This window comes from Oncorhynchus gorbuscha, unplaced genomic scaffold (genome assembly GCF_021184085.1).
Source record: "Oncorhynchus gorbuscha isolate QuinsamMale2020 ecotype Even-year unplaced genomic scaffold, OgorEven_v1.0 Un_scaffold_551, whole genome shotgun sequence".
Lineage (NCBI taxonomy): Eukaryota > Metazoa > Chordata > Actinopteri > Salmoniformes > Salmonidae > Oncorhynchus > Oncorhynchus gorbuscha.
This window is the reverse complement of record NW_025745380.1, coordinates 355,128-370,127: the sequence shown is the minus strand read 5'-3', so window position 1 is coordinate 370,127 and position 15,000 is coordinate 355,128. Positions and strand designations below refer to the sequence as shown.

Below are 15,000 nucleotides of genomic sequence, written 5' to 3'. Positions count from 1 at the left end.
ACACACACACACACACACACACACACACACACACACACACACACACACACACACACACACACACACACACACACACACACACACACACACACACACACACACACACACAGAACCCAGCTTCAATAATGTTTTACTGTTCCATCTCCTCCCTCCAGATGGTTGTTCCAGTCACATAACAGGCGTGTCAGTGAGCGCTCTGGGAGGATACCTCAACTACTTCCTGACAGAGCAGGACATCACCAAGAGACCACTCACCTGAATGTCAACCACCCTTCACCTGGATGTGTGACCCTTCACCTGAATGTCAACCACCCTTCACCTGGATGTGTGACCCTTCACCTGGATTGTCAACCACCCTTCACCTGAATGTGTGACCCTTCACCTGGATGTGTGACCCTTCACCTGGATGTGTGACCCTTCACCTGGATGTGTGACCCTTCACCTGGATGTGTGACCCTTCACCTGGATGTCAACCACCCTTCACCTGGATGTGTGACCCTTCACCTGGATGTCAACCACCCTTCACCTGGATGTGTGACCCTTCACCTGGATGTGTGACCCTTCACCTGGATGTGTGACCCTTCACCTGGATGTGTGACCCTTCACCTGAATGTCAACCACCCTTCACCTGGATGTGTGACCCTTCACCTGGATGTGTGACCCTTCACCTGAATGTCAACCACCCTTCACCTGGATGTGTGACCCTTCACCTGAATGTCAACCACCATTCACCTGGATGTGTGACCCTTCACCTGGATGTGTGACCCTTCACCTGGATGTGTGACCCTTCACCTGGATGTCAACCACCCTTCACCTGGATGTGTGACCCTTCACCTGGATGTCAACCACCCTTCACCTGAATGTCAACCACCCTTCACCTGGATGTCAACCACCCTTCACCTGGATGTGTGACCCTTCACCTGGATGTGTGACCCTTCACCTGGATGTCAACCACCCTTCACCTGGCTGTGTGACCCTTCACCTGGATGTGTGACCCTTCACCTGGATGTGAACCACCCTTCACCTGGATGTCAACCACCCTTCACCTGGATGTGTGACCCTTCACCTGGATGTGTGACCCTTCACCTGGATGTGAACCACCCTTCACCTGGATTGTCAACCACCCTTCACCTGAATGTCAACCACCCTTCACCTGGATGTGTGACCCTTCACCTGAATGTGTGACCCTTCACCTGGATTGTCAACCACCCTTCACCTGGATGTGTGACCCTTCACCTGGATGTGTGATCCTTCACCTAGATGTGTGACCCTTCACCTGAATGTCAACCACCCTTCACCTGGATGTGTGATCCTTCACCTGGATGTGTGACCCTTCACCTGAATGTCAACCACCCTTCACCTGGATGTGTGACCCTTCACCTGAATGTCAACCACCCTTCACCTGGATGTGTGACCCTTCACCTGAATGTCAACCACCCTTCACCTGGATGTGTGACCCTTCACCTGGATGTGTGATCCTTCACCTGGCTGTGTGACCCTTCACCTGAATGTCAACCACCCTTCACCTGGATGTGTGACCCTTCACCTGGATGTCAACCACCCTTCACCTGGCTGTGTGACCCTTTACCTGGATGTGTGACCCTTCACCTGGATGTGTGACCCTTCACCTGGATGTGTGACCCTTCACCTGAATGTCAACCACCCTTCACCTGGATGTGTGATCCTTCACCTGGATGTGTGACCCTTCACCTGAATGTCAACCACCCTTCACCTGGATGTGTGACCCTTCACCTGAATGTCAACCACCCTTCACCTGGATGTGTGACCCTTCACCTGAATGTCAACCACCCTTCACCTGGATGTGTGACCCTTCACCTGAATGTCAACCACCCTTCACCTGGATGTGTGACCCTTCACCTGAATGTCAACCACCCTTCACCTGGATGTGTGACCCTTCACCTGGATGTGTGATCCTTCACCTGGATGTGTGACCCTTCACCTGAATGTCAACCACCCTTTACCTGGATGTGTGATCCTTCACCTGGATGTGTGACCCTTCACCTGGATGTGTGACCCTTCACCTGAATGTCAACCACCCTTCACCTGGATGTGAACCACCCTTCACCTGGATGTGTGACCCTTCACCTGGATGTCAACCACCCTTCACCTGGCTGTGTGACCCTTTACCTGGATGTGTGACCCTTCACCTGGATGTGTGACCCTTCACCTGGATGTGTGACCCTTCACCTGAATGTCAACCACCCTTCACCTGGATGTGTGACCCTTCACCTGAATGTCAACCACCCTTCACCTGGATGTGTGACCCTTCACCTGAATGTCAACCACCCTTCACCTGGATGTGTGACCCTTCACCTGAATGTCAACCACCCTTCACCTGGATGTGTGACCCTTCACCTGGATGTGTGATCCTTCACCTGGATGTGTGACCCTTCACCTGAATGTCAACCACCCTTTACCTGGATGTGTGATCCTTCACCTGGATGTGTGACCCTTCACCTGGATGTGTGACCCTTCACCTGAATGTCAACCACCCTTCACCTGGATGTGAACCACCCTTCACCTGGATGTGTGACCCTTCACCTGGATGTCAACCACCCTTCACCTGGCTGTGTGACCCTTTACCTGGATGTGTGACCCTTCACCTGAATGTCAACCACCCTTCACCTGGATGTGAACCACCCTTCACCTGGATGTGTGACCCTTCACCTGGATGTGAACCACCCTTCACCTGGATGTGTGACCCTTCACCTGAATGTCAACCACCCTTCACCTGGATGTGTGACCCTTCACCTGAATGTCAACCACCCTTCACCTGGATGTGAACCACCCTTCACCTGGATGTGAACCACCCTTCACCTGGATGTGTGACCCTTCACCTGGATGTGTGACCCTTCACGTGGATGTGTGACCCTTCACCTGGATGTGTGACCTTTCACCTGGACATGTGTCCTAAATAGCACCCAATTATTTACTTATACCACTACCTCTGACCAGGCAAACCCATAGGGCTCTGGTGAAAAGTAGTGCACTTATGTAGGGCAGTGTGTATCCATCCTCTCTTGGGGACACCCAGTCGTTCTATTCCACAGCACCAGGGGTGGAAACTACTTAACTAGTACTTTAAAGTCATTTTACTTCAGTAGTTTTTGGAGGAATCTGTACTTTACTATTTATATTTTTGACAATTTTACTTTTATTTCACTACATTCCTAAAGAAAATAAATGCACTTTTCCCTCCCAACATTTTCCCCGACACCCAAAAGTACACGTTACATTTTGAATGCTTAACAGGAGAGGAAAATGGTCAAATTCACGCACTTATCAAAATAACATCCCTGGTCATCTCTACTGCCTCTGATCTGGAGGACTCACTAAACAGAGAACATCCCTGGTCATCCCTACTGCCTCTGATCTGGAGGACTCACTATACAGAGAACATCCCTGGTCATCTCTACTGCCTCTGATCTGGCAGACTCACTAAACAGAGAACATCCCTGGTCATCCCTACTGCCTCTGATCTGGAGGACTCACTAAACAGAGAACATCCCTGGTCATCCCTACTGCCTCTGATCTGGCAGACTCACTAAACAGAGAACATCCCTGGTCATCTCTACTGCCTCTGATCTGGCAGACTCACTAAACAGAGAACATCCCTGGTCATCTCTACTGCCTCTGATCTGGCAGACTCACTAAACAGAGAACATCCCTGGTCATCCCTACTGCCTCTGATCTGGAGGACTCACTAAACAGAGAACATCCCTGGTCGTCCCTACTGCCTCTGATCTGGAGGACCCACTAAACAGAGAACATCCCTGGTCATCCCTACTGCCTCTGATCTGGCAGACTCACTAAACAGAGAACATCCCTGGTCATCCCTACTGCCTCTGATCTGGCAGACTCACTAAACAGAGAACATCCATGGTCATCCCTACTGCCTCTGATCTGGCAGACTCACTAAACAGAGAATATCCCTGGTCATCCCTACTGCCTCTGATCTGGCAGACTCACTAAACAGAGAACATCCCTGGTCATCCCTACTGCCTCTGATCTGGCAGACTCACTAAACAGAGAACATGCCTGGTCATCCTGACTGCCTCTGATCTGGCAGACTCACTAAACAGAGAACATCCCTGGTCATCTCTACTGCCTCTGATCTGGCAGACTCACTAAACAGAGAACATCCCTGGTCATCCCTACTGCCTCTGATCTGGAGGACTCACTAAACAGAGAACATCCCTGGTCATCCCTACTGCCTCTGATCTGGAGGACCCACTAAACAGAGAACATCCCTGGTCGTCCCTACTGCCTCTGATCTGGAGGACTCACTAAACAGAGAACATCCCTGGTCGTCCCTACTGCCTCTGATCTGGAGGACCCACTAAACAGAGAACATCCCTGGTCATCCCTACTGCCTCTGATCTGGCAGACTCACTAAACAGAGAACATCCCTGGTCATCCCTACTGCCTCTGATCTGGCAGACTCACTAAACAGAGAACATCCCTGGTCCTCCCTACTGCCTCTGATCTGGAGGACTCACTAAACAGAGAACATCCCTGGTCATCCTGACTGCCTCTGATCTGGCAGACTCACTAAACACAAATGCTTTGTTTTTAAATGATGTCTGAGTGTTGGAGACCCTGGCTATCCATAACTAAAATAAAAATAAAAACTAAAAAACTAAAACTACAAACAGAAAATGGTGCAGTCTGGTTGGATTAATATCAGGAATTTTAAATGATTTATACATTTACTTTTGATACTTCAGTATATTTAAAACCAAATACTTTAAGACTTACTCAAGTAGCATTTTACTGGGTGACTTTCACTTTTGCTTGAGTCATTTTCTATCTTTACTTTTACTCAAGTATGATAATTGGCGAGCACACCTGATTCAACTTGTCAACTAAACGTCAAGCCCTTTGACTACTTGAATCAAGTGACCTAGTTCAGGGCTACAACAACATTGTGTAAGTTCTGGGGGTCCCAGGGAAGTGGTTTGAGAAGCCCTGATGTAGAGAATAGATCTCTTTGGGACACAACACAGGGCTACAACAACATTGTGTAAGGTCTGGGGGTCCCAGGGAAGTGGTTTGAGAAGCCCTGATGTAGGGAATAGATCTCTTTGGGGCACAACACAGGGCTACAACAACATTGTGTAAGGTCTGGGGGTCCCAGGGAAGTGGTTTGAGAAGCCCTGATGTAGGGAATAGATCTCTTTGGGACACAACACAGGGCTACAACAACATTGTGTAAGTTCTGGGGGTCCCAGGGAAGTGGTTTGAGAAGCCCTGATGTAGGGATTAGGGCTCTTTGGGACACAACACAGGGCTACAACAACATTGTGTAAGTTCTGGGGGTCCCAGGGAAGTGGTTTGAGAAGCCCTGATGTAGAGAATAGATCTCTTTGGGACACAACACAGGGCTACAACAACATTGTGTAAGGTCTGGGGGTCCCTGGGAAGTGGTTTGAGAAGCCCTGATGTAGGGAATAGATCTCTTTGGGACACAACACAGGGCTACAACAACATTGTGTAAGGTCTGGGGGTCCCTGGGAAGTGGTTTGAGAAGCCCTGATGTAGGGAATAGATCTCTTTGGGACACAACACAGGGCTACAACAACATTGTGTAAGGTCTGGGGGTCCCTGGGAAGTGGTTTGAGAAGCCCTGATGTAGGGATTAGGGCTCTTTGGGACACAACACAGGGCTACAACAACATTGTGTAAGGTCTGGGGGTCCCAGGGAAGTGGTTTGAGAAGCCCTGATGTAGGGATTAGGGCTCTTTGGGACACAACACAGGGCTACAACAACATTGTGTAAGGTCTGGGGGTCCCTGGGAAGTGGTTTGAGAAGCCCTGATGTAGGGAATAGATCTCTTTGGGACACAACACAGGGCTACAACAACATTGTGTAAGGTCTGGGGGTCCCAGGGAAGTGGTTTGAGAAGCCCTGATGTAGGGATTAGGGCTCTTTGGGACACAACACAGGGCTACAACAACATTGTGTAAGGTCTGGGGGTCCCTGGGAAGTGGTTTGAGAAGCCCTGATGTAGGGAATAGATCTCTTTGGGACACAACACAGGGCTACAACAACATTGTGTAAGGTCTGGGGGTCCCAGGGAAGTGGTTTGAGAAGCCCTGATGTAGGGAATAGATCTCTTTGGGACACAACACAGGGCTACAACAACATTGTGTAAGGTCTGGGGGTCCCAGGGAAGTGGTTTGAGAAGCCCTGATGTAGGGAATAGATCTCTTTGGGGCACAACACAGGGCTACACAGAGCATCAGTGTCTCGTTTAGAAGACGTTTGTAGTTCACACAGATTTGATAGTTAATTATGCGTATGATGAAATCCATAACTACACAATGCCATTTATACATGTTAAACTTGAAATGAAAATATGCAATTTACATATATTTTGTATGCCATTTGTTAGGATTTGGAATGACTATAAATTAAATGCGCTTATTTATTAATTTGTGACCAACACAGCTTTATTAATTTGTAGAGACATTGTATTTAAACTGAATTTTCTCCTATTTTAAGAAAATATAGTATGAAGAAATTAAGAATAGCAACTAAGAACATTTGAAAAGTGAGGCTTCTGGGCCTTTGTTCATCATACTGTTGGCTAGCTAGCGGATAGATAGGGCCCTTTCTATTGGAGCAGACTGTTGGCTAGCTAGGGGATAGATAGGGCCCTTTCTATTGGAGCAGACTGTTGGCTAGCTAGGGGATAGATAGGGCCCTTTCTATTGGAGCAGACTGTTGGCTAGCTAGGGGATAGATAGGGCCCTCTCTATTGGAGCAGACTGTTGGCTAGCTAGGGGATAGATAGGGCCCTTTCTATTGGAGCAGACTGTTGGCTAGCTAGGGGATAGATAGGGCCCTCTCTATTGGAGCAGACTGTTGGCTAGCTAGGGGATAGATAGGGCCCTTTCTATTGGAGCAGACTGTTGGCTAGCTAGGGGATAGATAGGGCCCTTTCTATTGGAGCAGACTGTTGGCTAGCTAGCGGATAGATAGGGCCCTCTCTATTGGAGCAGACTGTTGGCTAGCTAGGGGATAGATAGGGCCCTTTCTATTGGAGCAGACTGTTGGCTAGCTAGGGGATAGATAGGGCCCTTTCTATTGGAGCAGACTGTTGGCTAGCTAGGGGATAGATAGGGCCCTCTCTATTGGAGCAGACTGTTGGCTAGCTAGGGGATAGATAGGGCCCTCTCTATTGGAGCAGACTGTTGGCTAGCTAGGGGATAGATAGGGCCCTCTCTATTGGAGCAGACTGTTGGCTAGCTAGGGGATAGATAGGGCCCTTTCTATTGGAGCAGACTGTTGGCTAGCTAGGGGATAGATAGGGCCCTTTCTATTGGAGCAGACTGTTGGCTAGCTAGCGGATAGATAGGGCCCTCTCTATTGGAGCAGACTGTTGGCTAGCTAGGGGATAGATAGGGCCCTTTCTATTGGAGCAGACTGTTGGCTAGCTAGGGGATAGATAGGGCCCTTTCTATTGGAGCAGACTGTTGGCCCTTTCTATTGGAGCAGACTGTTCTAGGGGATAGATAGGGCCCTCTCTATTGGAGCAGACTGTTGGCTAGCTAGGGGATAGATAGGGCCCTCTCTATTGGAGCAGACTGTTGGCTAGCTAGGGGATAGATAGGGCCCTTTCTATTGGAGCAGACTGTTGGCTAGCTAGGGGATAGATAGGGCCCTCTATTGGAGCAGACTGTTGGCTAGCTAGGGGATAGACAGGGCCCTCTCTATTGGAGCAGACTGTTGGCTAGCTAGGGGATAGATAGGGCCCTCTCTATTGGAGCAGACTGTTGGCTAGCTAGGGGATAGATAGGGCCCTTTCTATTGGAGCAGACTGTTGGCTAGCTAGGGGATAGATAGGGCCCTCTCTATTGGAGCAGACTGTTGGTTAGCTAGGGGATAGATAGGGCCCTCTCTATTGGAGCAGACTGTTGGCTAGCTAGGGGATAGATAGGGCCCTCTCTATTGGAGCAGACTGTTGGCTAGCTAGGGGATAGATAGGGCCCTCTCTATTGGAGCAGACTGTTGGCTAGCTAGAGGATAGATAGGGCCCTTTCTATTGGAGCAGACTGTTGGCTAGCTAGGGGATAGATAGGGCCCTTTCTATTGGAGCAGACTGTTGGCTAGCTAGAGGATAGATAGGGCCCTCTCTATTGGAGCAGACTGTTGGCTAGCTAGGGGATAGATAGGGCCCTCTCTATTGGAGCAGACTGTTGGCTAGCTAGAGGATAGATAGGGCCCTTTCTATTGGAGCAGACTGTTGGCTAGCTAGGGGATAGATAGGGCCCTTTCTATTGGAGCAGACTGTTGGCTAGCTAGGGGATAGATAGGGCCCTCTCTATTGGAGCAGACTGTTGGCTAGCTAGGGGATAGATAGGGCCCTTTCTATTGGAGCAGACTGTTGGCTAGCTAGGGGATAGATAGGGCCCTTTCTATTGGAGCAGACTGTTGGCTAGCTAGGGGATAGATAGGGCCCTTTCTATTGGAGCAGAGATAGGTAGAGCCCTTTCTATTGGAGCAGACTGTTGGCTAGCTAGGGGATAGATAGGGCCCTCTCTATTGGAGCAGACTGTTGGCTAGCTAGGGGATAGATAGGGCCCTTTCTATTGTAGGATAAATGTAAAACAAGAGTAAATTGTTGCAAAACGTTTTGCAACAGTCTGTGACTAATGTGTTCACCTCTGGAGACTCAACCAGTTGAGAGGGATGCATAACATCGTCACGATCAAGGCAATGTTGTTGTGGTAAATAGGTTCAGGAAAAATTAGACATCTCTGACTTGAACGCGGTAATATTTAGGATTTGGAAGGACTTTCTGAAATTTCCCTGGAATTGAAATGGAATCAACGCCAACCCTGTCGTCCACTTCATTCACTACCACAGAGACAGAATCACAAACCACTCTTATGATGTACATTTTCTTTTTATTCTGTAGAAAAACAAATATAATTGAATATAGACTAAATAACGGTGACCATCTTTTTTTAAACAAACTGTAAAAGAGAAGTTACAAAATCACTAAAACGTCAAAGTTTGAGTACAAATCCCCCCCTATTTCTTATATAGTGTACTACTTTAGACGAGAAGAAGGCCTTTCTCCTCAGGAAGGTACAGCTGTATAGTGTACTACTTTAGACCAGAGCCCAGAACAAGGCCTTTCTCCTCAGGAAGTTACAGTGTCTACAGAGACAGGAAGCAGGCAGATCTAGGCCACAGGTTAGTACTATAACCCCATAGGATTCTGGTCAAAAGTAGTGCACTATGTAGGGAACAGGGCGCCATAGGCCCAGGTCAAAAGTAGTGCACTATGTAGGGAATAGGGTGCCATAGAGCTCTGGTCAAAAGTAGTACCCTATATAGGGAACAGGGCGCCATAGGCCCTGGTCTAAAGTAGTACCCTATATAGGGAACAGGGCGCCATAGGCCCTGGTCTAAAGTAGTACCCTATAGGGAACAGGGCGCCATAGGCCCTGGTCTAAAGTAGTACCCTATATAGGGAACAGGGCGCCATAGGCCCTGGTCTAAAGTAGTGCACTATGTAGGGAACAGGGCGCCATAGGCCCTGGTCTAAAGTAGTACCCTATATAGGGAACAGGGCGCCATAGGCCCTGGTCTAAAGTAGTACCCTATATAGGGAACAGGGCGCCATAGGCCCTGGTCTAAAGTAGTGCACTATGTAGGGAACAGGGCGCCATAGGCCCTGGTCTAAAGTAGTACCCTATATAGAGAACAGGGCGCCATAGGCCCTGGTCTAAAGTAGTGCACTATGTAGGGAATAGGGTTCCATGTGAGACTAGTGTAAGGGTTGTAGTATAAGCATATGGACGTACTCTCCTTTGAAGACACAACAAGCTCACACATATTATATAATAATATAACAATATATATATAACAATAACAATATATATAAAACAATATATATATATATACACACACTGAACAAAAATGAAAACGCAGTATGGAAAGTGTTGGTTTCATGTTTCATGAGCTGAAATAAATTATCCCAGACATTTTCCATATGAAATGTTTATTCATCTTAAATGTTGTGTACAAATGTGTTTAGTTTAGTGTCAGTGAGTATTTCTCCTTTACCAAGATAATCCAACCACACAATTAAACAGCCTGATCATTACACAGGTGCACCTTGTGCTGGGGGAAATAAAAGGCCACTCTATAAAATGTGCAGTTTTGTCAAACAACACAATGCCACAGATGTCTCAGGTTTTGAGGGAGCATCAAAATGACATACTGACTGCAGGAATGTCCACCAGAGCTGTTGCCAGAGAATTTAATGATATTTTATTTATTTATCATAAACTGCCTCCATCGTCGTTTTAATGAATTTGTCAGTACGTCCAACAGGCCTCACAACCACAGACCACGTGTTACCACGCCAACCCAGGACCTCCACATCCGATTTCTTCACTTGCGGGACCCGGACAACTGATAAAACTGTGGGTTTGTCTGAGACCAGCCACCCGGATAGCTGATGAAACTGTGGGTTTGTCTGAGACCAGCCACCCGGACAACTGATAAAACTGTGGGTTTGTCTGAGACCAGCCACCTGGACAGCTGATGAAACTGTGGGTTTGTCTGAGACCAGCCACCCGGACAGCTGATGAAACTGTGGGTTTGTCTGAGACCAGCCACCCGGACAACTGATGAAACTGTGGGTTTGTCTGAGACCAGCCACCCGGACAACTGATAAAACTGTGGGTTTGCAAAACCGAAGAATTTCTGCAGAAATCGCATCAGGAAAGCTCATCTGCGTGCTCGTCATCCTCACCAGGGTCAGTGGGTAAATGCTCACCTTCCACGGCCACTGGCACTCTGGAGAAGTGAGCTCTTCAAGGATGAATCCAGATTTCAACTGTACCGGGCAGATGGCAGACAGTGTGTGGGTGAGCGGTTTGCTGATGGCAGACAGCGTGTGGGTGAGCGGTTTGCTGATGGCAGACAGCGTGTGGGTGAGCGGTTTGCTGATGGCAGACAGCGTGTGGGTGAGCGGTTTGCAGATGGCAGACAGCGTGTGGGTGAGCGGTTTGCTGATGGCAGACAGCGTGTGGGTGAGCGGTTTGCTGATGGCAGACATTGTGTGGGTGAGCGGTTTGCTGATGGCAGACAGCGTGTGGGTGAGCGGTTTGCAGATGGCAGACAGCGTGTGGGTGAGCGGTTTGCTGATGGCAGACAGCGTGTGGGTGAGCGGTTTGCTGATGGCAGACAGCGTGTGGGTGAGCGGTTTGCTGATGGCAGACAGCGTGTGGGTGAGCGGTTTGCTGATGGCAGACAGCGTGTGGGTGAGCGGTTTGCTGATGGCAGACAGCGTGTGGGTGAGCGGTTTGCTGATGTCAGACAGCGTGTGGGTGAGCGGTTTGCTGATGGCAGACATTGTGTGGGTGAGCGGTTTGCTGATGGCAGACAGCGTGTGGGTGAGCGGTTTGCTGATGGCAGACAGCGTGTGGGTGAGCGGTTTGCTGATGGCAGACATTGTGTGGGTGAGCGGTTTGCAGATGGCAGACATTGTGTGGGTGAGCGGTTTGCTGATGGCAGACATTGTGTGGGTGAGCGGTTTGCTGATGGCAGACATTGTGTGGGTGAGCGGTTTGCTGATGGCAGACATTGTGTGGGTGAGCGGTTTGCTGATGGCAGACATTGTGTGGGTGAGCGGTTTGCTGATGGCAGACATTGTGTGGGTGAGCGGTTTGCAGATGGCAGACATTGTGTGGGTGAGCGGTTTGCAGATGGCAGACATTGTGTGGGTGAGCGGTTTGCTGATGTCAACATTGTGAACAGAGGGCCCCATGGTGGCGGTGGGGTTATGGGCAGGTATAAGCTACGGACAACGAACGAAAATTGCAATTTTATCGATGGCGATTTAAATGCAGAGAGATACCGTGACGAGATCCTGTTGTCGTGCCATTAATCCACCACCATCATGATAATGCTCAGCCCCATGTTACAACGTTCCACAATCAACAGCCTGATCAACTCTATGTGAAGGAGATGTGTTACGCTGCCTGAGGAAAACGGTCACACCAGATACTGACTGATGTTCTGATCCACAACCCCTAGTTTTAAAAAAATAAGAAGATATTTGCATATCTGTCTTCCCAGTCGTGTGAAATCCATAGATTGGGGCCTAATGAATATATTTAATTATATTTATATCTAATACATCCAGTTCCATTGACTGATTTCCTCATATGAACTGGAACTCAGTAACATCTTAGATGGTGTTTATATTGTGTTGCATATTGTCTCTGCCAACAGCTCTCTGGGCCCAGGCTCAACTAAACTAAACACGCTCAAATGAACGAGGCCCCATGGCGTCTCCCACTGTGTGTGTGGGTGGGTAAGACGAGGAGTGAGTCCAGAATATGTTTTAACAGAAGTCAGAACAACAGCTTGTAACTTTCAGACGATGCAGAAAATAACAACAAGCCAAATATATAATGTATTATAATAGCTCATGTGATGTGGTCCAGGTCGATAGATTTGAACTGTTTGGGGTGTAGAACAGGTTTTAAAAAGGCTTTAGTGGAAACTACTGGTTCTGTCCGGTGACATCAGCGGGTTCTGTCCGATGACATCACAGGCTCTGTTCCGTTCTAGTATGACATCACTGGTTCCATCCGATGACCTCATAGAAGAGAGCTTTGAGGAGGCGAGACTCGTAGGTGACAGTGTTCTTTCCGATGTGCATCCTGTCCTCCTCCAGTGGCTGTTCTATCATGGCTGGCTCTGTCTTACCGTACACTACAGGGAGAGAGGAGAGGGGGAGGAGAGGAAAGAGGAGAGGGGGAGGGAGAGGAGAGGGGGAGGGGAGGAGAGGGGGAGGAGAGGAAAGAGGAGAGGGGGAGGGAGAGGAGAGGGGAGGGGAGGAGAGGGGGAGGAGAGGAAAGAGGAGAGGGAGGGGAGAGGGAGGGAGAGGAGAGAGGGGAGGGAGAGAGGAGGAGGGAGGGAGGGAGAGAGGGAGGGAGGGATGGAGGGGAGAGGAGAGAGGAGGGAGGAGGGGAGGGAGAGGAGAGAGGGGGAGGGAGAGAGAGGGGAGGGGGAGGGAGGGAGGGGAGGGAGGGAGGGAGGGGGGGGAGGAGAGGAGAGGAGAGGGGGGAGGGAGAGGAGAGAGGAGAGGGGGGAGGGGAGGGGAGAGAGGGGGAGAGGAGAGGGGGAGGGAGAGGAGAGAGGAGGGGGGAGGGAGGGAGAGGGAGAGGGGGAGAGAGGGGAGAGGGGGAGAGGTAGAGGGGAGGGGGAGGGAGGAGGAGAGGGGGGAAGAGGAGAGGGGGAGGAGAGAGGGGAGGGAGGGGAGAGGGTGGAGAGGGGGGAGGGAGGGAGGGGGGGGAGGGAGGGGGAGGGAGGGGGGGGAGAGGGAGAAAGGAGGGTAAATGGTGTGTTGAAACTGTGCATGTGTGTGTGTCTGTCTGCAAGTGTAATTATGTATGTGTGTGGTAAATGGTGTGTGTGAAACTGTGTGTGTGTGTGTGTGTGTGTGTGTGTGTGTGTGTATGTGTGTGTGTGTGTGTGTGTGCGTCCGTGCCTTCACAGTGCTCCAGGAACTGAATACACTCCTGAACAACTGAGTCCCTGATCATGATCATGTGTTTGGCCGTGTTCTCCAGCAGAGACAGGAAACAGCGCTTAGCATAGAACCAGGTGTCTGTTCCCAGCTACACACACAGGACGACAACCAATGAGAGAAGGATACGAAACCCTGGTCAGAGGAATAGATATGTCCTTCTCGTTCCCTCCTGATTCTTCCAACTAGGATTTATGGAAAACCTGGCTGGACATTGTGTTACCAGAATTTCCCAACCCTGGGGGGGGGGGAAATACACTCAGGAGACTCAAAGTCAATTTGACTAAACAACTTGTACCTGGCCTGAAAAACCAGTTAAAACTTAAACAACTTGTTAAACAAGCCCAGTTAAACCTGAAAACCAGCTAAAACCAGTTAAACAAGCTAAAACCAGCTAAAAAAGCTAAAACCAGTTAAAACCAGTTAAACAAGCTAAAACAAGCTAAAACCAGTTAAACAAGCTAAAACCAGTTAAAACCAGTTAAACAAGCTAAAACCAGTTAAAACCAGTTAAAACTAAAACCAGTTAAAACCAGTTAAAACCAGTTAAAAAAACCAGCTAAAACCAGTTAAACAAGCTAAAACCAGTTAAAACCAGTTAAACAAGCTAAAACCAGTTAAAACCAGTTAAACAAGCTAAAACCAGTTAAAACCAGCTAAAACCAGTTAAACAAGCTAAAACCAGCTAAAACCAGTTAAACAAGCTAAAACCAGCTAAAACCAGTTAAACAAGCTAAAACCAGCTAAAACCAGTTAAACAAGCTAAAACCAGTTAAAACCAGTTAAACAAGCTAAAACCAGTTAAAACAAGTGTGTGGTTGATAGAGTTGTAGGAATGACAACAACACTCCTACAGAGACACTCTGTGTGTGTGTTCAGCTGGGCTGAGTGAGCAGACACAGGTGCAGAACTCTGGGCTACGTTTCGGTTGGCCAATATCTAAACAAAGATCAAACACTCTGGAAGGGATGTGTCCCAAATGACACCCTATTCCCTATCTAGTGCACTACTTTAGACCAGAGTAGTGCACTATAATAGGGAATAGGGTGTCATTTGGGACACACTACCAACATGTTTGTCAGGGCTGAAGTGGTAGAAACATCCAAAAACATTGGCTTTCCAAGAGAATGTTCCAGAACTGCCGGATAGAAAAACAATGTGCAACCTTCTTGTTGTACGGTTCCAGACTCTTGATGACACGGGTGATGCCGAAGTCGTAGTTCCCCTTGGCACAGTACAGGGTCCTGGAAGAGACATAGAAACCCCATTAACACAGTACAGGGTCCTGGAAGAGACATAGAAACCCCATTAACACAGTACAGGGTCCTGGAAGAGACATAGAAACCCCATTAACACAGTACAGGGTCCTGGAAGAGACATAGAAACCCTATTAACACAGTACAGGGTCCTGGAAGAG

General features: G+C 48.8%; 1 protein-coding gene and 1 pseudogene across 1 annotated transcript in view; one reads left to right on the top strand and one right to left on the bottom strand.

Moving 5' to 3' along the window:
- LOC124018604 (UPF0764 protein C16orf89 homolog) overlaps positions 1-3,330 on the top strand; it is a 7,411-nt gene extending 4,081 nt beyond the window's left edge. Inside the window, exon 7 of the mRNA XM_046333947.1 lies at positions 156-3,330. Within this exon, the coding sequence (XP_046189903.1) occupies positions 156-259 (104 nt within the window). The 3' untranslated portion in view covers positions 260-3,330. The remainder of the gene's footprint in view (positions 1-155) is intronic.
- Positions 3,331-11,736: 8,406 nt separating this feature from the next.
- LOC124018609 overlaps positions 11,737-15,000 on the bottom strand; it is a 45,138-nt pseudogene continuing 41,874 nt past the window's right edge.